General features: G+C 37.6%; 1 protein-coding gene across 1 annotated transcript in view; it reads left to right on the top strand.

The window, feature by feature from the left end:
• The window catches only part of Oprm1 (opioid receptor mu 1), a 37,222-nt gene extending 12,089 nt beyond the window's left edge, over positions 1-25,133 (top strand). The window contains exons 2-4 of the mRNA XM_076858106.2: positions 20,962-21,314; positions 22,090-22,610; positions 25,089-25,133. Coding sequence (XP_076714221.1) covers positions 20,962-21,314; positions 22,090-22,610; positions 25,089-25,133 — 919 coding nt within the window. The remainder of the gene's footprint in view (positions 1-20,961; positions 21,315-22,089; positions 22,611-25,088) is intronic.
• The last annotated feature ends 221 nt before the right edge of the window (positions 25,134-25,354 follow it).

Raw genomic sequence — 25,354 nt, 5'->3', positions numbered from 1 at the left:
TTGGGCACTTTCTTATGTGTTCCATATACAGAGGTAAGCAGAATAGACATGGCCCTTCCTCCTCCAAATGCTCAGTCTGGTGGAGAAGATGGTTAAGTCATGTCACCAGCTAATAGATGCCAGAGATAGGACTACATCCTTGCTAGAACATTAGGTTCTTCCAACCACAGTATCATAAAAACCCTATTCTCAAGATGGTTGATAGCTCAAGATGTAGTTCATCTTCCTCCATTACCAAGCTCATTAATGGGATCACTCCTCTATCAATCTTTATCTGAGTTCCAAAATTTTGTTAAAGATTTTATTTAGAAATCAGAGACTAGACAGGAAAAATTAGTGGAAAGGGCCTTGGTTAATTTTCATAGAAAAATTAAAGAGAGTATATCAACCATAATTTATAAGTATTCTTCTCAAAATCGAAATTGTAAACATTTTACAAATAAGTGTATTTCAATAGAATAATAGAGAGTACTGATTATATGGAACGCATAAGAAACAAATCTCAAAATTTAATCTTTTGGGACATTCATTAATTAGCACATCACTCTGTTGAAACAATGGTCAGCCTACTTGTGAATACCCTGCCCCGTGAACACAGGCAGGAGAGGAGAAAAGATCCATCTGGAAAACAGACTTGAAAATTCTGTTTTTAAAATTATTTTATCAGTTTTGTGAAACTTAAGATATAAATGTTAAAGGAAAAAAAATCAATGCCATCTTTTAAAAAGGGATTCTTGTTCTTAACAAAGGAGAAAGAGCCTGCACATAAATAAATGCATCATATTTTGAGGAGACACTGTCAATGCCACAAAGAATAATGTATACACACAAACCACACCAATGAGCATCCCACAAAAGAGCATTATTCTCAGCAACTTAGGAACTTCAAATAATAATACATAAATGAATACATACCCTTGTTTTTAAGTATCTTTTAAATATATTCTACCTTTATTCTTACTTTATACTTGATAGGCCATATCAAAAATTATTCTAACTCTAGTACCATGATAAAAATGTGCTTTGGTGTAGCTGCCGTGTTTAATTCACACAATGGTTTGAAGTTTATATTCAAAGCAAATGGTGTTGGTTAGCATTCTAGTTGAAATAGATGAAGTCATGGAATTTAAAAAAATCAAAATAATTTCTGAAAGATAATTGGGCAAGAAGTCCTTTGAAAACAGCTGTGGTTTCAGAACAATTACATATCAGGTTGTGTTAACTATCTTTAACACACATGAATAACATCTATTGACAATGATATAAAACCAAAACAAAAGGAACATTCAGTAAATATAGTTATGGGCCTTTACTCTGAAGGCAAATAAACATGAGCCAAATCAAATACGTGGTTCCTAAAAATCTGTCTTGGAGAATGTGTCTGCATTATTAAATTAAAAACTCACGATAAACATCATCATCATGGCTATCATCATCATCATCATCACCATATCGTTGCCATCATTAGTTTTGGGGAGTTACTACATGCCAGACTCCACACTAACAATTCTTAAATACACTACCATTTTAAAATTCTTCATCCTAATAACAATGATTTAATGAAAGTGCTAATATTTCCCAACTATTATAGGTGGTAAAAATAGGATTTAGGCAATTTAAGTAGTAAGCCCATATCTGTCTAGCTAATGAATGATGGAACTAATATTCAAATCAAGGTCAATATGACAGTAAAACGGATTGTTCAAAACGGCATGTTTGAGTGTATCACAGTCATTCCAATTTTATATATGAAAACAATGTAGTAATAAATAATAAAATAAATCAAAGAAAGACCATTTTAATATAGAAAGGGAAGCTGGGGAGGGAGACAGGGAAGGAAAAATAAAGTGCTAGAATTTGAAATGGAGAAAACAATGTTATATGCATTTATGAATGTCAAAATTAATCCCACTATGATGTATAGCTCTAACACACTAATAAAAATTATAGCAATAAGAGAAAAAAAGCTTAAAATCTATTGCATCAAGGAAAGATTTTCAAGCCAATTATTGAGAATTCATTTGAAGAACTGACAGGTATATTATTTACAGCTTCTCTATCTTACTCCCTAACAGGCAATCTGTTATGACTTTCCATTTATTGATAGGACTGCTTCACAGAAATGAGAATGGAGGAAATAGGAAATCTGTCTTCTTACAAGTCTAAATCTAGAGTTTTTTGTTAATATCAGGCTATGACATTTTTAATTGACCCTTTGTCTTGGGTAACTAGATCTAGGCTTCTAATTGAATCTGCCTTTCTGCCTAGAAAAATGGAAGCCATTAATTATTTGCGCAGCTTCTAGTTACAAAAGCTCAGTGCGATCCAAAGATACTCTCCTACTCGTAACTATCCCAAAGAGCATCATTTCTTGTGCTGTGACAGAGGATGCTAATAATTCATGTTAATAAACTGGTCAGAAGGCAGCCACCATGCAGGGCTGGGTGCTGAGGGCTGAAGATGTAGTCAGGCTCTCTGAGTCCACTATTCAGCCAAGCACTCTGACATTTTCATTTTTTTTCCTTTTACATCAGTGATGCATTTCTAGATTATTTGGAAACAGAAAATTTACACTTTGGAGAATGTAAGCTCCTTGAGGACAGACACTGTATTTTTGCATTTCCACTCTAAGAACCCAATAGAGTAATAAATGCTCAAGGGACAGAAGGCAGCTGAACTGATCTGGTATTGAACTAATTATAATGCTGCATTTATTTAAGCCCTTATATCTCACAATCCTGTTTCTGGACTATGAAAATATTACTGATCCTCCAAAGCTGATAGCTGAAAGAAACTGGGAATTCTCAAAAGAAAAACTCTTACAAAAGGACTAGCCACCTATTTGGGAACAAAGGTAAATTCTTGTGCTATTTTCCACATTCACACTGAGAGGAGAAAATGAGCCCGTAAAGTATCTGCCATTTTCTCCCCCTACTTCATTGTCCCAATGAGTACAAATGGGAGAGAGCTCTGAAGAGATAATACTGATTGACAAAAATTGAATCTGCAGAAATCATGAAGAATCAGTCTGAAAGAAGGGGAAAATTCACTCAAGGATTTTTCTAAAGCATCCACCCGATTAAATTTGAAGAAAGATTTTCTATTTCATGCTCTTGCCTTTGTAGTGAGCAAAACACCAGATGGACAAGCTGGGGGCGACTTGGCTGGAATTATTTCCAAGAGAAAGTCACGGGGCATGTCTGTGCCACTCCAGAGCATAAACAGACATCAAAAGTACTTGAAATCTTTCTTTCTCACTCCTGCCTCTTACCTATAACTGTTTTTTCGCTTCTCAAATGGTGGGTGGAGTCACTTGGGAAACGTATGGAAACATAACTTTTCAAATCCCAGGCTCATTCTTGCCATAGACTATTCCAGTTCATTCTGCATTCCATGGCTGAGAGGCAGATTGGAGAAAATGTGGTATCTGGGGATATTTTCATTAAATGGGATTCTGCTTTATTGCATCAGTATGATAGACTGAAAACTGACAAATATTGAGGAAAGAGTGCTTGGCTGTGAATTTTTCCCCCTGGATTTATGCCTCACCAGGAGAAGGAAGATGGGAGTGATGTGCCTTAAAGAGGGATAATAGAAAAGGGATTCTTCCCTAGGAAATGGGAAGAGAGAAGTGGCAAAATAATGTGTGACTACAGAATTTAGATTCATCTGAGAGATATATCACACAGGAGGCTACACTAGGTGATGAAGGAACTTTCTAGCTTCTACTGTTCACCAACCATTTCACAAACATCTAAACGTGCAAAATTTAAAACAAGAAAAGAAAGCCTTCCTTCACAGAGCAGAAAAGGTACTGTCAGGAAAGTGTACTAAAATTTCATAATCAGAGAAATGAGTATTAAACTGTGTGCATTCAAATATATTTAACAGATGTTTAGTTTGTTTCTCGTAATTGAACAATGACAAGCTAATCAGAGAAACTAGATTTACATTTGTTTCTGGAAAACAACAATAAATGGGCTTATTTGGAGTTGATCTTGGCTTCCTACCATCCTACAGACAAAGTTGGCATACTGGGTCAGACATATGACCCCAAGAAGCAAACAGAATATCTCTGGGCCTTCTCCATGTAATGAAAACAAATTTTAATAATTGCAAAATTTCTACCACCTAAATGTGGTTTAGCTACTCTGCTCAGCCTTTGCTTATCTCCCCCCAAACTTGGAATAATATCTAATAAACAAGTTAGAAATAAATTGGTTCTGATCTTTCAACAAACTGCTCACAGGCAGCAGAACCTATCTCATTTGAGAGCCAATGTCCACCAAAAATGAAAGTAGGAAGGATATTTAGATAAATATCTGACTCAGTGTAGGCACTAAGAAGATTTCATGGGAAACAAAAGTAATTATAAAAATGTTTACCTTATGAAAATTAAAAGCATGCCCATAATATTTAAGATGATTTGTTGTGTACATAAAGTGCAGTAAAAATTTGATCTTTCACTAGAAGTTGTGAAGTTTATAACTTTAGTCACAAACCCAGATATTAAGTATACCAAGATGTTCTCAGAGTTTGTTCATGTTAACAGGGATTTATATTTTAGTTTTATATAGTTCAGTATTTTTTCAAATTTTCAAAAATGAACGTGCAATGATATTATGAGCAAAAGAACACAATTAGTTACATGAAAACAAATAAAAGGGGAATTTCAAAAATAGTAGTTGATACTAAAAGGATATAAAATATTGCCCTGGATAGCTTTTCTAGAAAATATAAATCAAGGACATGTTTGAAGTTTTTACCATTAAAAACAGAGTTACATACTTTAATTTGTGACTGAAAACTTTGTTAGTGCCAAATGAGTTCATTCCAACTTGGAAGACAGCTCTATATTGATTTAATAACCCTTATTGCACCATCAGACTAAAATTTCAGTCTTTAAAAACTAATGGGACTTATTTGCATTGCTAAATTGCTAGTTTATACATGAATTATATTTTGTCCTAACAAATGCTATTGAATTCACCACAGGGGAAGGAAAATATCTTCCAAAAAATGTCTCTGTTTAAAAGTACTTAGAAAAAGATCTCAATTAAGTTGTTTCTGTTTCCTAGAAAAATCTCAGGTCAGCAGGAGAGTTCAGTTATAAAGGATTGTATAATTCTTGGATGAAAAACAGTCCTCATCAATACACAATTATGAATAAATCAAGATCTGCAGGGGCTAATTCCATTACTTTTATTTTTCTTTTGACTGGACCTGAAAGATTTCAGAAAGCTCCTGTTGAAAGCATTCATGCAATGCCAAAATATTTATGTATCAACAGGTACCATGGCACACACAAAAAAAAGAATAAGAAGGTAATTCTCAACCATTTCTGCAAAAAGAATTTGAAATTAAGTCATCCTGGATCTTAATTAAAACTCTCTTGCAAAACTTAGCAGCAATGAGAACATTTTTATTTCAATTTCACCCCCCTGCTCATCTATCCTGATACATAATTATTATCGTGTGTTATTATTAAATACAGCACATGGCTGTAACTTCAGGACACATAGCACACACACACGTGCCCATGCACAAATTAAACATCTTGATTACCCATATATTTTGCTTGTATAGCAATAAACACCATCTATTTTAACATGCAATGTTAAACATTCTTGTTTTTGAAAATTGTTCTATGCTTCAGTTATTTTCTTTTTAAAGAAGAAATTATAATCAGTTGTCTTAGCTACTGCTAGGGTTTGAGAACATAAATTTGTACAAATGTACGGAGAGAAGTTTGTATACTGTATTTTTTTAAAAACTGTCTATCATGGAGCTCATGTCTCACACAGTACATATGTTGCAGCAATTTCACTATAGTAGTAAAGAACAAAACCTGGTGACAGATATGCATTTAAATTTTGTCTTTGTTATCACTTCTTTTCTTTTCACACAAACACCTCTGTTGTTGGAGTAAAATATATACAATGTAACATTTGCCATTGTGAACATTTTTAACACAGTATCTATTGGCCTTAAGTTCATTCATTATCACCAGTGCCCCCATCATCACCACCACAAATAGAACTCACTTCATCTTCCAAAATGAAAGCTCTATTCCCTCAAACAGTAATTCCCATTCTTCTCACAGTCCCTTGCAATCACCATTTTACTTTCTGCAGATTTGATTTTGACTAGCCTGTGTACCTCATGTAAGTGGGATCATTCCATCTTTATTTTTCAGTCATAAGTTTATTTCCTTTTAGCATAATGTCCATCACATTCTGCCATCCTTGCTAATCCCCTGCCTGCTCCCTTTCCCTCACATCCCTCTGCCCTATCTAGAATTCATCTAATCCTTCCATGCTCTCCCTCCCTACCCCACTATGAGTCAGCCTCCTTGTATCAGAGACAACATTTGGCATTTGTTTTTAGGGGGATTGGCTGACTTCACTTAGCATTATCTTCTCCAGTGCCATCCATTTACCTGCATTGGAGAAAAGATAGCATCTTTGACAAATGGTGTTGGAAAAACTGGAAATCCATATGCAACAAAATGAAATTAAACCCCTATCTCTCATCATGCACAAAATTCAACTCAAAGTGGATCAAGGACCTAGGAATTAAACCAGAGACTCTGCATCTAATAGAAGACTAAGTAGGCCCTAATCTTCATCATGTGGGATTAGGCCCCAGCTTCCTTAATAAGACTCCTATAGCACAAGAATTAAAACCAAGAATCAATAAATGGGATGGACTCAAACTAAAAAGTTTCTTCTCAGCAAAAGAAACAATCTGTGTGCAAAATAGAGAGCCTACATCCTGGAAGCAAATTTTTACCCCTCACACATCCGATAGAGCACTAATCTCTAGGTTATACAAAGGACTCAAAAAGCTAAACACCAAAAAAAACCCAATCAATAAATGTGCCAAGGACCTGAATAGATCCTTCTTGAGCATCTATAAGACAGTTGTTCAAATTTATTTTTTCTAGTAGGTCTGTGATCTAGTCTCCCTCAGTGAGCTTCACTCATTTTGTTCACTAATTTTGTGTTTTCTTTTTTCTTTGAATAGGTCATACTTTCCCATTTTTCAGTATACCTTGTGATTTTGTTGTTGTTGGAAAAAAACCTGATTTTTTAAATCTTTGGGTTCAATCCTCAGCACCACATAAAAAATAAAGATATTGTATCCACCTAAAACTAAAAATTAAATATTTTAAAAACCTGACTTAAATATGATAAAGAGGTCACTCTGAATTCCAGAATCTTTCCTCCCTTATGGTTTGCCATTTAACAAAGCAAAGGTTTGCTTTGTCTTGATTTTGATCCTTGTAGGTTATCTCTGTAAGGATTAGCCTGAACTATAAATTTAAGATCTATTCATGTTTTTCTGAGCCTGCACCTTTCTCTGGGCATACAAAGTGACTTTTCTTATTTTCCCTGAATATGCAGTTGTGTTTGAAAGTCCTCATCCTTAATATATAGTTCCCAAAGGGGGAGTGAAAAATAAAACTAGAGTTGAGGGGAAACGCCTTGACCCTTTAAACCTCCTGGAAGTTGCTTCAGCTATAAGGAACTTGTAACATTTGTTCCGAGGGTACAATGATAGCTGTCTGTCCCTGTGCCTGCGCCTCTCTGATCAGAGGAGCTGTCAGTCATCAGAACATAGTCTATGATATTTGGTGTCTAGGGTTCTTATTGCCTAGCCTGACTCTTCAAAAGCTATGTGCAAGCTGGTCCTTCAGCTTATGCCTACCACCAGCCTAAGGGTGGGAGTTGGGAAGCTGCTGGCCCGCTAAGGGCTGCAATGGACCAAAATTAACTACAGTTAACTACCCAAATGTTCCTCTCTGGTAGTTGTAAGCTTTCAATGTGCTCTGAAGTTCCAAAATATTTACATAAGACAGATTATGCCAGTGCGATTGTTATCTAGGTGGGGGAGAGAGATTCTTGGTGCTTCCTACTCAGCCATCTGCACAGATTCCTTGCCACCATCATTCCTGAGCCACTTATTTAGTCCCCATGAATCTTGGTTTGTTCATCCACAAAAGAAGTGATAATATGTGTCTCATAAATTTGAAACAGAAATTAAGAAGGAAAATTTAAGTCAGCTCCTTAGAGCAATGCCTAACACAGTAAAGCAGTCAACAAATGTCGCCTGTGATTATAATGCTCCAAAAAAAAAAAAAAAAAAAAAAACCAGCATTCATCTCCATCATCATGTAGGTCACTCTAGTGACAACATTAGTGGTAATACAATCACCTTATGGTTATGGGAATAGAGGCTCAGCCACTCAGCTAGTGTCACAGACAGTGTTCAGAACTATGTATTCTCATTTCAAACCCAATGTTCTTCCCATTAGACTATACCAGAGTGTTTTATTCCTAACTTGATTAAGAAGCCAAATTAGAGGAAATTTAAAAAATCAGGGTAGTTTTTATTACTCCCTGTCTCTGGGTTCATAACACTTGAGTGGGGCTGGCCTTGATCTTAGAGTGCAGCTAGTATGACTCAGGCAATGTTTCCACCTTCAAAGGTATAGGTTTTTCGTCTTCAGTCTCCCAACATTTAATATTTTATTTAATGAATTATTAGAAAGTCACTGTAAAATGTAAAATATCCCCAGAAGGTATCAAAATTTCTCCCTGTAAATATAATCTGTTGATCCTGAATGAGCAAGCAGGTCTTCATTTAAATAATATCTCCTTCCTTCCCTCTCCCTTTGCTATGGGAATTTCATCAAATTTCCTGTGATGACTTCTAGGGCTAGAGCCCATCAGCTAACACCTGACAGGATGCAGTGCCTCATCCTTGAGCATGTTCTGTACCTAGCCCCAGCACAGCACAGGGTCATCAGCTCTGAAAGAGAAGAGCAATTCTTAAAAAAAGTGAAATAGTACATAACACTAGCTTTTATAACCCCCATGTCCACCACAGAAAGACCTTGGGAGGTCTAGGTGCTAAGATACCAATCAAACAGCAGCTTCTGGACCTGTCACGCCCCTCAGTGGCCTGTACCTGTGGGTGAACATCACTAGAAAATTCCTAATGCTTCACTCCAATTGTAAACTTAGTCAGCCCGCTGATGCTGGTACCTCCTGATCCTCATTGTTTTCTCCAAGTACACTCTACCATTGATACTCACCAGCCAAAACCCACAAGGAATATGTCCATAGTCAAGGGGGAAAATAGGTTTACTGAGCTTGTTGAAGAAAGGAAGACAGAGAGCCACAGGGATTTAAGTATATATTTGATGATCTGGAACCGAATTGAAGGAAGCAAAGTTCTATCTAGATGGGACGTTGTCCCAAACAAGGGTAACTTGATGAATGGTTATCAACAACTTCTTATCTAGGTCTAATTAGAAGACTAATTAGTATTTATGGTCATTGTTGCAGGCCTGCTCATAAAGTCGACTTGTTCTATCTTGTCACATCACAGCTATGGAGAATCCTCTGTATATTCTATGGAAAGGAACAACACAGACTCTCAGCAATTAAGTTTTCTTTTTCTATTACTCAACCTCACTGCCATTATATGTCTTCTCATATTCTCCTCTGGCATAGAGAAGGGATAAAAATAAGAATCCACGCAGCAGTGGTAAAATGACATGGGATGGGAAGGTAGGATTCTTCCTATAGGAGAAAAGTCTTTTAGGACTATGTGATGATTAGGAGTATCATAATTCAAGAGAGAATAATGCAAGTGTCAGGGTCAGGAGAACATCATGGCAATCAGGTAGTGATGCAGGTAGGAAAGGGCAGGCTGAATGGAGTTCTGCAGTGCAGATGATGCTTATAGACTATGTGACCAAGCACATGGGACTACTGCCATTGTTACATACACTGCCCAGCACTAAGATTTCAAGTGCAAGCAAACAAAAGTTGAAATATATTCTCAAGTTCATTAATAACACAAGATTTGCCTTGGTTTACTATTCAAACTAAATGCTTATTTAAAGTTGATACAATTTTTCACTTTTAAGAAAACTCTGTTCTTGGGCCCTCAAAGTCCAAAATACCTTAAAAATTATTTTTGAAGGAACATAAATTAATGTATCAATGATATCTATATATAAATTTATAAAAACGATGAAATAAATTCTTATTGGATGGTGTGGCATTTTACAGGGCACTCATGAAGGTTATGCCTGTTTACACTGCCAACGTTTGGACCAATGAAGAGATGACAATACACCATCTTTGAATAATTTGGGAAATATCTCATAATGAAAATTCTTCAACTGATAGAGCCACCATATGACCAGCTATACCACTCCTCAATATTTATCCTAAATAAGCAAAGTCAGCATTCCAAAGTGATACCTGCATACCCATCTTTATACAGTACAATTCCCAATAGCCAAACTATGGAACCAGGTGTTCATCAATGCATGAACAGGTAAAGAAAATGTGATATATATATATACATACATACACACACACACACACACACACACACACACACACACATACACACACACACACACCCTGTAGTGTTATTTCCAATTCAACCATAAAGAAAAATGAAATTTTGTTATTTGCAGAAAAATGGATGGAACTGGAGACCATTATGTTAAATGAAATAAGCCAAATGCAGAAGGTCAAGTATTGTATTTTTTCTCTTATACATGGAATCTAGAGGGGAAAAGGTAAAAGAAAGGAGAGGATCTCGTGAAAATCCAAGGGAGATCAAAAGAGGCAAAGAACCAGGGGGTAGGAGCTAGAGAGGCAGCAGGGAAATGCTGGAGAGAGATACTGGCCAGATTATAGTGTTATATCATGTGTTTGCATGAATAAGTGACAATGAATTCCATCATTGTGTACAATTCTAATGCACCAATAGAAAATGTGGGGGAAAAGAAAATGTCTCAGCAAAAACTAATCTATGGTATCTCTACATTTTTGAGAAACACAAGTGATGAATGCAATGCATTATTATTTTAGGCAATAAATGTATTTGGCTATGAGTGAAAAAGAAAAAGAGAAGACAAAATGAACTAGTAGATGGACAAGAAATATCAGCTTTTCTATTGATATATATCTTTCTGGTGTATGTGGCTTAGTTGTGCATGATAAAGGCTTCTCAATTCTAATCCCAGAGTGAAATACACTAACCCACCTGTCACAAGCCTGGACCACAGGTAGGAATACAACCACTGAACCGGGTGACTCAGGTAGCCCTCTATTATCAGAAAAGGAGAGTCCTCTGTGGTCTCCTAAGGACAGCCCAGAGAATGACTTTCCCTCAGAATGTGAGAACAGACAACATCCATTCTAGCATGGTTAGGAATGTTGAAAAAATGAACATTGTAAATACAATCAGCAGAAACATCACATAAACTGAGGCATACCACAAAAAATCATAACTCAAATCTGTGATTATTAAAATGGAAATTCCACGAGATGATATTGCTAACTAAAAAATTAAACTCAAAAATAATATATAAAGTTTGGCCATATTTAAGTTCAGAATATTAACCATGCAGCACTGCATATTTTCTGTAAGTACATATATATGTTTACAGTTATTTACAAATGCAAAATAACAAACCAGATTCACAATGAATGTGTGCGTGTGTTTGGAGGAAAATATCCACATGATATTGAACTTGGGGCTAAAATGGGTCTTTAGTTTTATTTGGAGCTTGTTTCATAAATTAATTAAAATTAAACTTTAAGGTTGGATTTAAAAAAGAATAATAATACTTGTTTTTCAAGAATTACATGTGTTAAGGAGATATCATAAACATCTAACAAAAATGCAAAGCAGATTTAATGGAAGGAAGAAAAGCAGAAGTAGGAAGAAGGAGAGAAGAAAGAAGAACAAGAACAAGAACAAAAAGAATAAGCAGCAGTAGTGGCAGTGATCACAGAAGCAATATTAGGAGAACAGTGCAGAGAAATTTCACAGGATTTATCAAGAGACCTCAAGAAAAAAGTCGTATTTGAATTGGCTCATTCATGATATTTTATTCTAGTTAAATTTTGGATCAGCCTCCCATATCACACCCTAGAACTTGTCATCATCAGTAACTCCAAAATTCCCCCTTGAGAATGGCCCCCTTTCAGTCCAGCAGACCCTCTTCTGATGCCCCCTCCCAACAGCCATTTCAACATCCTAAAATCTAGTTTTGTAAACTACAAACCTCAAATGAACCCTTAATACTGCCCAACAAATGCTTCTTTGACCAATGTATTTTCCTGTCCTCTTCCGTTTTGGACATCCCTCTTCCTTGCTTTACCACCTCCTTTCATTGATGCTCTAGGGAGTGTCTTCATTTTCTCATTTGACCAATGTTTTTTGTGTGTCTCCACAATAGGATCCAAGACAGTGAGTATGGATTCTTTTTAGAAGCTTTGCTGGGGGGAAAAAATGAACAGAAATGGGAATCACAAATCAGACAATAAAGTCAAGAGAGGGCTTTCAATAATATATATGTATGTGTATATATATATGCAAAGAAGTGGTTTTCTGGGCCATACATTTAGCCTTGTTGCCATTGATAACCAACAATGACCAACCACTCAAACCACCTGTGCCATGAATCCCATCTCTTTTCAGTCTCTCAAGGCATCACTCATACTAGTATCCTCAGTTTTTCCTGGTTCATCAGTTTTCCACCATTACATCATTATTCCATAGCATACATACATCTCTAGTATATATCAACTCATGCGTCAGATTTGTCTCTTGAAGTCACAGTTATCTCTTCCCTCCTCACGCCAAAATACTTGAAAGTTTTCTAGAGCATCCAATTCCAGGTACTCACTCCCCATTTGATTTTTAACTCAAATCTATTTATCATGGATTTGATAACCCACCACACCATAGAACTTGTCAAGATCATTAATGGTGTGCATTTTGCTAAAGCCCAGGGACCTATCTCTGTCAATATCTCAATATCCCAGGGACCTATCAATATCTCTGCAACATTCAGCACACTCGACCACCCTGGATTTCAAGAGACTCTTTCCTCTTTGACTTCCTTGACCCCAGCTCTGGGCTTCTTATTAAATTTTCTGGTTGTTCCTTTGTTACTTCACCTGGGCCCTCCCCTCTCCATTACATACTTTCTCCTTAAGTGTTCTTTTTTTCTTTTTCTTTTTCTGTTTTTGGTACCAAGGATTGAATCCAGGAGTGCTCAACCACTGAGCCACATTCCCAGAACTTTTTTTATATTATTTAGAGACAGGGTCTGGCTAAGTTGTTGAGGGCCTCTCTGAATTGCTGAGGCTGTATTTTCTCTTAAGCATCCTTTCACATTTATAATGAGAAAACGTCTCAAGATGTCCTGGATGCATTCAACATAGCCATCTTTGAAAAGAAGATAAAAATGCTTGGTGCTCTGGCCTTGGCTTAGCTACACAGTGGGCAGAGTTCTTCTGGGATAAGCTATTTGTAACATTATTGGCAAAGCACTTTCAGAAATATGCATGGCTCACAATAGACTATAGAAGATGTGTTTCAGTTTCAGATGGAGTCTGGAGAAATTGTGGGGGCAGAGGGGTGCTGTGAATATGTGTGGCTCTCTGGGCCTCAGGGCCTTTGCCCCCAAATACAGTGATTAGACAAGAGGTCTAGACCGTCATTTGGATCCTCCCTCTCATCTTTCTATGAACTTCCGTGACCAGAGGAGTTGGTTTCTTTTTTTTTTTTTTAACTTGACCATGGCTTATCAAGGTCAAAAAAAAAGTCCATTTTTCTTTTTACTTCAGAAGTTGCTGATACCCTAAGAAATACCTGTTTAGTTTTACCACAATAAATTTTTTTGGGAAAAAAAATCTTATTCCTTTCTTTACTCAGTTCCAGTCAACCAGCATTTATTTGCTGATACTATTCTTGTGCTAGTTTTTGTGCCCAACAGATAAGTACCCTTTGTTTTTGTTTGCTTTGATGTTCTATTTATGCTGCTGTTTGTTCTACTTATATGGACTGCTAACATCACTGCCAAACTATGATCATCACCAAACAGGATGTTGGTACCATGTTATCACCAAAAGTATATCTGAAGCCTTGTGTTTGTTAAATTAAGTTGAAAAGAAAGTTTTATGGACAGTCTATGCTTTCTAATATGTATCATCTACAGCATACATTTGAGCTTCAAAAAGCTGCTACAAAAATTTTCTGATATCAGTGTTGGTATTTTTTTAAAAAAATTCTGTCAATATTTCTGGCATTATTTTATCATATGCTTTAAAAACATCACATTTTTTACTGTTCCTGAAATATTAAAGAAATATTCAGGAAGATGCCATTACTTGAAGTTGCTGATAATGTACACTTGATTATTTCTTATGTGTAAAACTTTCATATCCTAAAATATATTTCCTGTTCTCTTAGAAGTTCTAATTTTGAAAGCTGTATCTAAGTTCTAAAAGACAGGTCTTTAGAATAAAAGCAAAACATGGTTATCCATGAACCACAAAGCTCTAACTCCAGAAATGAATACTCTGATGCTGTTTTCAAAGTCATTTAAACCCAAAAGTAATAATCTATATATTTACAAACAAAAGCCTAAAGTCACAGATAAGAACATTTCATGCACTTATAACTGTTTGTATCCATCAGAGAATATAACATAGTAATGCCTTTCTATAATATACAAATATCACAGAATACAGAAATCAAAGTGGCAAAACATGATTATTCATATCAATTTCTAATGAGGCAAGTGCTAGTCATGTCCTGATGTAAAATTTTCAGAAAGTAAATAAAACAGGAGATGGGCTCTTCAAAGAACAGTTTTGGGGGGTCTTGGGGCCTAATGGGCAGAGTTTTTCCTAAATTCCTTCCCTATGTCCAAGAGGATGGTATATTGACATGTAGACATGTGCCCTCCCCAGCCTCCAGCCAACTTCCAATTCCAGAAAGAGGGCATCAAAAAAGGTATACAGTAAAATAAAAATAAAGGAATTGAAGAAAAGAGGCAAACAGAAACCAAAAGAGAATTGAGTGGTGAAATTAGCAGGAGAGTGAGTATGACAGCAATGTGCACCATTAGGTTCTTCACAATTATTCAGAGGAATCAAATTTTGCTGACTTTTTCAAATACCAAGTACAAAAATGAAAATGTGATCAATTGTTCATTGTACATTTTCCAGGTATAAAGCTCATCTTTACTCCAAAAAAGCACAACATTCCCCTGCTCTGTCTGAAAGATAATTTTCTCATGACTTGTCAAAAATAGACAGAGAAGGAAGAAAGTAGAGAAAATAGGGAGAGAAAAAAAGTTGAAAAGGATGTAGATAAAGAGAGGAACACTCGACTAAGAAGACTATCGACCATCCACTCTGGTGACACACAGAGCTCAGCTAGTTGACCTCGGCAAGGTGGTTCCTCTGCGTCTCGTTTTCTGGAAGGCTCTACTTTCTTCCCTTCTGAAGCACACTAGCAACTTTCTTCTCCTTTGAGGCAAACGGGCAAGCAATAACCACTTTCCTTCTGCATGGCTCAGGTGTGTGAAGCCACTGCTCTGGTGACGACCTTTGCTGGTGTCAGCTCCTTGTGCTCAGTGGTAACACGTGACACCACTTTGAAGTAAATATAAATGAAATCTGTCTGAATATTTTACAGCAAACTGCGAAATCCTCTCTTCCCTCCATCACTGAGTTAGTGAGAGCACAACAGAAAATAACAAACTAATATATGGTCTCTTTCTGTATTAATAGAAAATGAGAGTATAATCATTAGCTGCTTTTGGATTTATTATTTGGGGGTGCACACACACACACACACACACACGTGCATCACACACACACTCACACACACTGTGCACAGACACAGAGATACCTGGGATATAATATGGAGAAATCAGAAAGGTACTCATTTGAGCACATTCTTCAGGAATGTCCCTAAAATGTAGGACAAGCACTTTATTAAAATGGATTTCGCCAACTAATCATGAGAATTAAAAAGATACTCCAGAGAGGGCTTTCGGCATCAAAAATATGGTTTTCTATGAGAAGGTAAGTGGACATAAAAGTCATGGCAGCAATTTGCCTGTCCAAGGACAATGCAGAATATATAAAAGAGGCTCATTGAACCCTTAGTAAGTGAAATATCTTTCTTTTTCACTCAACTAGGTAAAGATGTGAAAGGGCAGAAAAAGCACAAGGAGACAGTCTCGGATATCCTACGGGCTAAAATGTAGTTGAGCATGAAGGGCGTGGTTTGGTATAAAACCACCAAGCTGGATTCTCAATCATATTCTCTCTCTTCTAGGCTCCCTTTGTTAGTTTTGTTATTGAACTGAGATAGAGTCATCAAAATTAGGAGAATTAGCTCAAAAACAAAACAAAATTAAACTGTCCATTGGTAAGACCACATAATTTATTCAGTGGAATTTCATTCGGTAAAAGTTGGTCAAAATCAATGAATTTTTAGAAAGTAGGAATAGTTTTGAGAGATTGTATGAAGAATGAATATAATGATAGATAGGAATGATTTGATAAACACATAAAAAGGATGGACATCTCCAAGCGTACTGGTGAGCTTCCAATGAAAGAGGCTTCGAGAAGCCTCTTTCCAACATGGCACCTGTACTCTGTACAATCACTGGATCAAACATTGAAGGTCCTAAGAAGAACCCAAGGTTGTTTTGTTGTTTTTTTTTAAGAATTATTTGGTAATTATTTGGGGTTCATAGAACAAAAAAGTTAATCATTTAAAACAAACTTAAAGAAATATCTATTATAAAAAATTTTAGTGACTAAAAAGTAGCCTGGGCCACTGCTTAGAAGGCCCAGTTCAAGCGGTATAGTGGGAGCAGCCAATGCCAGGAAGGCTCTGGGAGTAGCACAATACTTTCCAAGAGGGGAGGAGTGGGCACAGAGGATGGAAATCTCCAATGGTTCTACTCAGACCCACTCAGGTAAGATGAACACAAAATCCTATGCCCACTTGCTGACACCAAGTGTATACCCTTAGGACATTTTTTAGTGGGTCTTCATCATGCATCTAGCTTCCCAGGGACAACATTCCCACCACCACATCAGAGCAGGGCAGAACAAGAAGCCTGTGTGTGCTGAATGCCGTTTCCCCTTGTCCAGTTGAATTCCTAAACCTCCCATCTTGTATAATTCTCTTTTACCTATTTAGAAAACAGCTTAGCTTTCTTTAATATATTGCTAAGACTCAAAGCATGTGTAATTGGGATCAGTATGCTTAGAGGAAGGCTCTATGGATAACTTGAGAAAAATCAGCATTGTTCCTATAAAATGATCACTGAAATAGTTTCAATAGATATTCACTTTGTATTATTTTATTTTTAATTAAAAGATAAAATTATATATATATATATATATATATATATATATATATATATACACAATATGACATTTTGAAATACATTTGCATTGTAGAATGTCTAAATTAAGCTGATCAACATACGCACTCACTCACTTTTCCTGTCATCATGGGCCCTATCCTAATTTTGTTTCATAAATACCTCATTCCAGAAGAAGAATTGATTTTTATTAAATTGAAATAAGCATACATTTTGAAGACCTCAGGCTCAGACAAGCCAAAAGAGAAGGTTCAAAGTCTGATGAATCAAAAAAAAAAAATGACCCTAAAGAGCCCAATTATTTAACATAAAACATTCTATTGAAGATCAGATGTGAAATGTGAGGGCTTCTCAATAGGACGCCCACAAGTCAATTGTGGTTGATGATGCAGCTGAGTGTGTCTTTGGATCAGACAGGTCTACAATCAGTAGTAAATCTAGCAAGAGTGATTTATTTTACTTATTTATTTTTGCTTTGGGGAAGAACCATCTGTTTATAAACAAAATAAAAAATGTTTAAACTTCTTAAATTTCAAGAAATCTCAGTTGCTTTAAAAGCTTAAAGTCAGATTTAATTTTGGTTTCTGCTTATTTGTGTGTCTTGAATGATCTTGTCTAAATTATCTTTTTAGATTTGCCTATTTATAGCCCTCACTGAAATCACTTTGATTTATATCATCAAGTTAAATGACTTTCCCTACCTTTTCCCATTAAAATACTTTAAGGAAGTAAAATTTCTAAAGTAACTTACAAAATAAAACAAAAGAAAACCCCGAACTGAAAATCAGAAACCCCTCAGATGGTAAAGGCGACTTTCCATCCATGTATTGCAGCATAGACACAAGATCTGAGTCTTAGAGCTCAAGAAATAATTCCAAGCTCTTACCCCATAGGAGGTTCATGCAATCCATTATAATTTGAGTTCCTGGTGTTCACTGGAAACGAAATGCTTTCCTCGAATATAGAATTAAGATCTTAAACCAATGGGTCTACCACCTTGGGTTCAATGAGTTAAGATTTTTAACCTCATAATGACTTAAAAACAGTAAGCACTAGCTAAAGTTTAAAAGAATTTAGTGTATTATGCAAATAAAAAGTCTAAGGAAGACTGGGCTTCAAGTATGGGATTCTCTGTTGTTCTTTCAATTCTCTATCTTCTGGGTTGGGTCCATTTGCAGTTAGGCTTTTCCAGCAACTACATACCATATCTCCTATCAGGTTTGAGCCCTGTGGGAAAAACTCACATACTCTTTCTCTAGAAACCCCTTCAGAAAAGTCTTGTTAATTTTTTTTATTAGTACATTTTCCATGACTGTGACAAAAATGGGTAAAATATATATTTAAAAAAAGTTTATTTAGTTCACAATTTTGGAGACTAAAATTCCAAATAGCATGGAGTTAGCTGTGGCGGTGGCTTCTAAATGCATCACATCATAGCAAATGGCTATTGGACCCAAAGGAAAGGTCAGTTATGCTCATTTTTAACAACCTCTCTCTCTCTCTCTCAAAAACTAATCAGAGAACTGCCTTTATTCTTTTTGAAGCAAAACCTCAATTATTTAATTACTTCTCACAGACTGTATCTATTAAAAGTCCCACTGCCATTGAACATCACTGCACTGGGGACCAAGCTTCAGATACATGAACCCTTGGGCAGCAAACCACATCCAAACCATAATAGCTCAGCTGAGACATGACGCAACCACTCACTGTTGCTGTATTCACTCAATGTCTTCCCACCTGCACTAGTAATAGAACCTGTTACAAAGCACATGGTCTGAGAATGGGAGAGTGCTCCCTCCAGAGAGAAATGGAGGTTCTGTCACTGAATCGGGTTAAATAGAGGTTGACTGTAAAACAGAATAGATATTCAGTATTTGTAAGACATGTCTCCACCATTCTACATAATTTTCTATTGCAAATGTACCTGCTTAGCTTTCTAGTTGGTAGTTCTACTTTCTGCAGGCTTTGAAGACATAATACTCACAGACACTTAGCCAGAAAGGGGGGGGGGGAAGCATATGACTATATTAAGATCTGTACATGAATGTTCATAACAGTTGATATATAGTAGCCAAAAGCCATACACAAGTCAATTCCCATGAGTAGATGAATGGATAAAGAACTGAAAGGGATGAACTCTGGTGCATGTAACAACATGGTTGGACCTCAGAATAGTTACACAAAGTGAAGGAAGCAAGATTAAAAAAAAAAAACAAAAAAAAAAACAAAAAAAAAACCACACACACACATATTGAATAATTTTTAGTGAGAAATTCTAGAAAATGCAAATGTATATGTAAGTGATTTGTTTGGAAACTGTGGGGTGAGGGTTGAGGAGGGGAGGGGCAAGAGGAAGAAATTAAAGAGTTGCAGAGGAGGGCTAGTTTGTGGCTCGGTGGTAGACTGCTTGCCTGGCACATGCATGGCACTGGGTTTGATTCTCAGCACCACATATAAACAAACAAATAAGTAAATAAATAAAGTATACAATTTGATGTTTAAAAAAAGAGTTTAAGAGGAAACTTTTGGGGGCTGATATGCTAAATAACTGGGTCAGGGGCTGGCATCATTTTCTTTAAAGAACAAGATACTAAATATTTTACACTTTGCAGTTCCCATGATCTGTGCTACAATTATTCATCTGCCATTGTAGCATCAAACCAACTATAGATAAAATAGTACACAGAAACAGATGTGAGTGAATTTCAAAAAGCTATTTATGAAAAGAGGCAATGGCCCAATTGGATCTACAACCTGTAGTTTTCCGATCCCTGATTTTGATTATGGTGGTTTTACAGGTGTGTACATATGTCAAAACCCATCAAATTTTATACTTTATGTGTCACTAATCATATATCAATTACAATTCAATACAACTATTATAAAAATAAAAACAAAACAAATTTGGGTTCCCTATCATCAGCTGGATGAAGCATAATCTTTTACCATGGCACACACATCTGTGCACATCCAGACCTCCATATTCCTGCTGAAATATTCCTCTTCCTGGCGAAAGTTCACGCTCCTGCAGTGCCCAACACACACATCATGCCATTTCAACTCCACCTCTTTGTCAGGGTTCTCACTATTTTCTCTCTTCCTAAGATGACTTCCTCCCACCAACTTTCTAATTCATTTTCTTACACTTTAGACTAATCCCAGGCATGTGCACATCCAGGATGTCTTCCCTTCTACTCGTCTGATTTCCTTAGCCTGTGCTCTGCGGGATGCTCATCTCCATTCCCCATGATGGCCTGTGCGTGTGTATGTGCACTTGTGCTGCATATGTATGTGTATACACAATACTCTTGTACTATGTAGCGTTCAATAATTTTAACTATATATATGCAAAATGTTCTGTTAAGTATTTAGAATTATTGTTCAGTCTCTGCCTCTACAACTTGAAAGAGAGCTCTGTGTCAATTACACCTACGACAGGGACCACCACATTTAAAACAAACAAACAAACAAAGAAACCCTGCCAATGAAATCAGCATGTTTGCTATTATTATAACCACTTTGCAGATAAGAAAACTGATAGAGAAATTTTGTATTTAGCCCAAAGGCACAAGAAAGCAGTCAAGCTAGTATCTAAAATGTTGCATCTGTAATCTCAAATGTTCTCCACTAATCCATACAATCTTCTTGCTGGACGCTCACCTGAGTTTCAGGCTGGCATCTACACTGACTGTCACTGCTTTCCTTTCATCTCCCAGATACACCAAAATGAAGACTGCCACCAATATCTACATTTTCAACCTTGCTCTGGCAGATGCCCTGGCAACCAGCACCCTGCCCTTCCAGAGTGTCAATTACCTAATGGGAACGTGGCCGTTTGGCACCATCCTTTGCAAGATCGTGATCTCCATCGATTACTACAACATGTTCACCAGCATATTCACCCTCTGCACCATGAGTGTGGACCGCTACATCGCAGTCTGCCACCCGGTCAAGGCCCTGGATTTCCGTACTCCCCGAAATGCCAAAATTGTCAACATCTGCAACTGGATTCTCTCTTCTGCCATTGGTCTGCCTGTGATGTTCATGGCAACAACAAAATACAGGCAGGGTAAGTGGAGTTGCAGGCCTGAATGCAGTACAAGCTAATAGTTTGATATGTTGGCAGTGCCATGGGCCAAGTAGAATGGATGGAGTGGCCCAATGTCTTCCTCCAATTATTATTTTAATTATTCTTTCTAACAAAATTCCTTTAAGGAGGGAAGCCCCCCTGTAATTTTAAGCCTACTAAACATCTTAAAAAGAATATAATCTATTTGTTTCTGATTTCTCTGGGCTTACTTTATCAAAGTGGGAAGTAAATATGAAAGTAGCTCTCCCAAAAGTATTCCACTGAGGCTTGTTGTAGAATTTCAGGCAGTTGCCCACATGACAAATTTGTCTTTTAGACCAAACAGCAGAATAATGACCTATCTTCCTCAAAGTGGAATGATAATATCCATTTGCTGGAACCTCCTAGAAACTTCGGACAATGCTCGTATTTTTTACATCAATGCAAATCCCCACCGAGTGTCTAGTTTCTGGTGAAAGGTCCATAATCACTCACTTAATGAATGCATAATATGCCCAACGTAGACACCAAAATGGGAAATTTGCAAAAGAAACCCCCCAAAAATTAACTTTTCCCTGAAAATCAGCAGAGTTGAGTTTCTTGCACATTTCTTTCAATCTATCCTTGGTGGCTTGCTTAGTGATAGCCTCAACCCCGTTTTGCCTCAACCCAGCCCTGATCAAGGCTGTAAACGCATGAGCGGAATGGCAGTATTAAAAGGTGATGATAGACCTCGATGATGCGCTAAATTTTTCTTAAACCGCTTTTCTTCCAGGTTCCATAGACTGTACCCTGACATTCTCTCACCCGACCTGGTACTGGGAGAACCTGCTGAAGATCTGTGTTTTCATCTTTGCCTTCATCATGCCCGTGCTCATCATCACAGTGTGTTATGGACTGATGATCTTGCGCCTCAAGAGTGTCCGCATGCTCTCAGGCTCCAAAGAAAAGGACAGGAACCTGCGGCGCATCACCAGGATGGTGCTGGTGGTGGTGGCAGTGTTCATCGTCTGCTGGACGCCCATCCACATTTACGTCATCATCAAGGCCTTGATCACAATCCCAGAAACCACATTCCAGACGGTCTCCTGGCACTTCTGCATTGCTCTGGGTTACACAAACAGCTGCCTGAACCCAGTCCTTTATGCATTTCTGGATGAAAACTTCAAACGATGCTTCAGAGAATTCTGTATCCCAACCTCTTCCACCATCGAGCAACAAAACTCCACTCGAATCCGTCAGAACACTAGAGACCACCCCTCCACAGCCAATACGGTGGATAGGACTAACCATCAGGTACGCGCTTTCTAGCGGGTATACCTCTTGGGGTGATGTAAATATTATAGCTCTTGGTCCTGGTCCGAGATTGCGAGCCTTAGGACATCAGTAACCAGGGGGAGAATGGAGGAAGGAGGGAACACAATGGGATCATGGTGCAGAGAGGAGCTTTGTGGTAGAATGTGCTCTTGTGTTTGTATATGCTCATTTAGGCTAAGAAGTATGCCAACCAGAAACCCATAAACTGCTAAAAATCACTATCTTCCTGGCCTTTGCTTCTATGCAAAATTAATGACCTTTCCATATTGTGGAAGTGATCCTGATGTAGAAATCTGTCTCATTTTCTCCAGAAATATTCTGTATTTCAAAGATCCTTCCAGTATCCCTGTTGCTTCTCAAAAACTAGTCCTGCTGGGTTCTGTGGGTGAAAAGCCTTGTCCACATGGCCAGGGACACAAAATATTCCAGAAAAGCAGTGTCACAACAAAAGAGAAAAAATGGCCAACTCCCACTCTTGTTAGAAGATGTTAATATCTGAACTCTAGAAAAAATATAAAACATATTACCTAATTGTTAGAATTAAGTTATTTGTGTAACACTAGTCAAACCAGTCAGGAATTGACATTTGAAAGAATCACTGTATTTTGGAGGTATATTCTTAGGCCCAGGAGATGACAAGATGGGGTTGGCACAGAAGATTCAAAATTTACACACAGTATTGGAATCAGTAACAAGGAAAGAGAAAAAGCTGTCTCCAAGACAGTATCCCCTTGTTAAGTCACTGCTTTGCAAAATTTGACCTCTGACCTATAAAGTCGATCAAACACATAACTAAAATACTCATATTTATTTAAATAAATAAATGTTTCAAAAATCCCATCCAAATCACCCTTGAATCTGAAACTCACAGTAGGTATCACTTTGTAACCCAGAACTCAAATTCAAACTTCCGGTCAAGTAAATGTCTGGGTCAGAACTTTGGATAAAGTTCCTAGATGGAAGGGGCAGGGCTTGTGGGGACAGTAGTTCCATAAAAATTAATAGGAAGCAAGGTCTAGGAGGGGCCAGAGGGAGGCCTTGGCAGCCCTGGGCTCATCTCTCCCTCTCACTGTCTCCTTGGGTCCCCATTATTGCCACTCAGGCCAGCCCAGGCTCACCCTTCTAATGGACCCCAGGACTTACGTAATGAGGCCCAGCTAGATCTGCTCAAGGGACATTAATCCTCATACCCTGATAGGAAAGATGCTAAAACGAACCCAAGAACTGGCACCCTGGAGAGCGCGCCGTAGCGGTGCAGAACCACCTCCAGCCAGAAGGAAATGATTAACTTATCATGTCTCACTTTTAATTGCATCTCAGAAAAAAAAAAAGCCAGAAAGAAATGGTTTTCTACTCTGCTTCTCTTCTCTCATTTTTCCACATCAAGACCTCTAAACCTGCTCCTTTTTCTAAGCAATTCTCCTTTTCAGTGGTTCTCAAAATCTTAGGAGTCACTTGGAAGGATTTGGGGTCTCTGATATGGGGATAACATATAAAACAATTCGTCCTAAGCTAGGGTTCAGATGATTTGCTTTAGAGTACTATATTTTGTTGGGGCAAAGGATGTCAACTAGAAAGTGCTGGCTCCTTCTCCCTTAGTGCCTACACCTACCCCCTCTTTCAGACCCTTTAGGGCCGAGCTGCTTGGTAAAGTACCCCAGGCCTCTGCTGGGCCTCGGCCACCTCACTGGCCTTGTTCACAGGGAAACCGCCCCCAGCCCGATGCTCCCCTTGACTTCCTTCCAAATTCAGCTTTTCTCATCGGCGTGGCTCTTGCACAGCCAGACTGCAGCTAACTGGAGAAGTTCTGGTTAAGTAACTAAAAGGTTTGCTTTAAAAATACACCCAATTAAAACTTCTCTTCACTGCTGCCTCTGGGAAGCAGTATCATTATCAGATAACAGCAGAAACACATTAGCCCCGGAATTGGCCATTTCCCAAATGCCCAGCTGGGAGATCTGGAAAGAGAGGAGGCTGCCAGGAAAAGAGGAAGACACCCTGACATATTTGAAAAATCAAGATAAATCAAAGATCCCTTTCACTGATCTCGACTGACATGTCACCATTCGAACGAAGGCAGTTACACGCAGACAACTAGAACCATATGTAAGCCCATAGTGATCGTTTCAGGGCTACATTGACATAATTAGATTTGAAGGAGAAATCAGAGATTTCACGGTCTTGCCTCTAGGATTTGTTTGATTTGTTGTACCCACTCAGAATCTGATAAACAGGTGTTTGGTCTTCATTGTGGATCTTTTTGTCTGTTTGTTTGACATCATGAGCCGTCATGCAAGGAAACAAAGCTCGTTGGATTTGCGTTAACTTTTCAGTTGCGTGTTAACAAGTTTGCCGTGGTTATACAGGTTTACCTTCTGTGTTTGTATTTTCCCCAAGAAATACATTATGCTATATATGTCATGTTTCAAACACGTTAGTCGACTTCATATTCTGCAGATCAGAGGTCCAATATCAAACCTTCCCAGGGTGTCTGTTTTCTGACAACTATACACTGTGGCCACGTCCATTCAGCGCAAAGTGAAGTGGCGATGTGGCAGTTATCAAGGTAATTTGATAAGACATATGAGAAAATGCTATGCCCCAAATAAACTTGGAGTCAGACTTATGTAGGTAAAGTTTATGCTGCCTAACAAATCATTCCAACCTTGAAACTACCCCTTGTCTCGATTACAGTTGTGACGCATGAGTCACTTGGGCCAGGC

Source organism: Callospermophilus lateralis, chromosome 6, assembly GCF_048772815.1.
Source record: "Callospermophilus lateralis isolate mCalLat2 chromosome 6, mCalLat2.hap1, whole genome shotgun sequence".
In the NCBI taxonomy this organism is placed as follows: domain Eukaryota; kingdom Metazoa; phylum Chordata; class Mammalia; order Rodentia; family Sciuridae; genus Callospermophilus; species Callospermophilus lateralis.
Note: the sequence above shows the minus strand (reverse complement) of the source record. Positions and strands in the feature narration are given on the sequence as shown.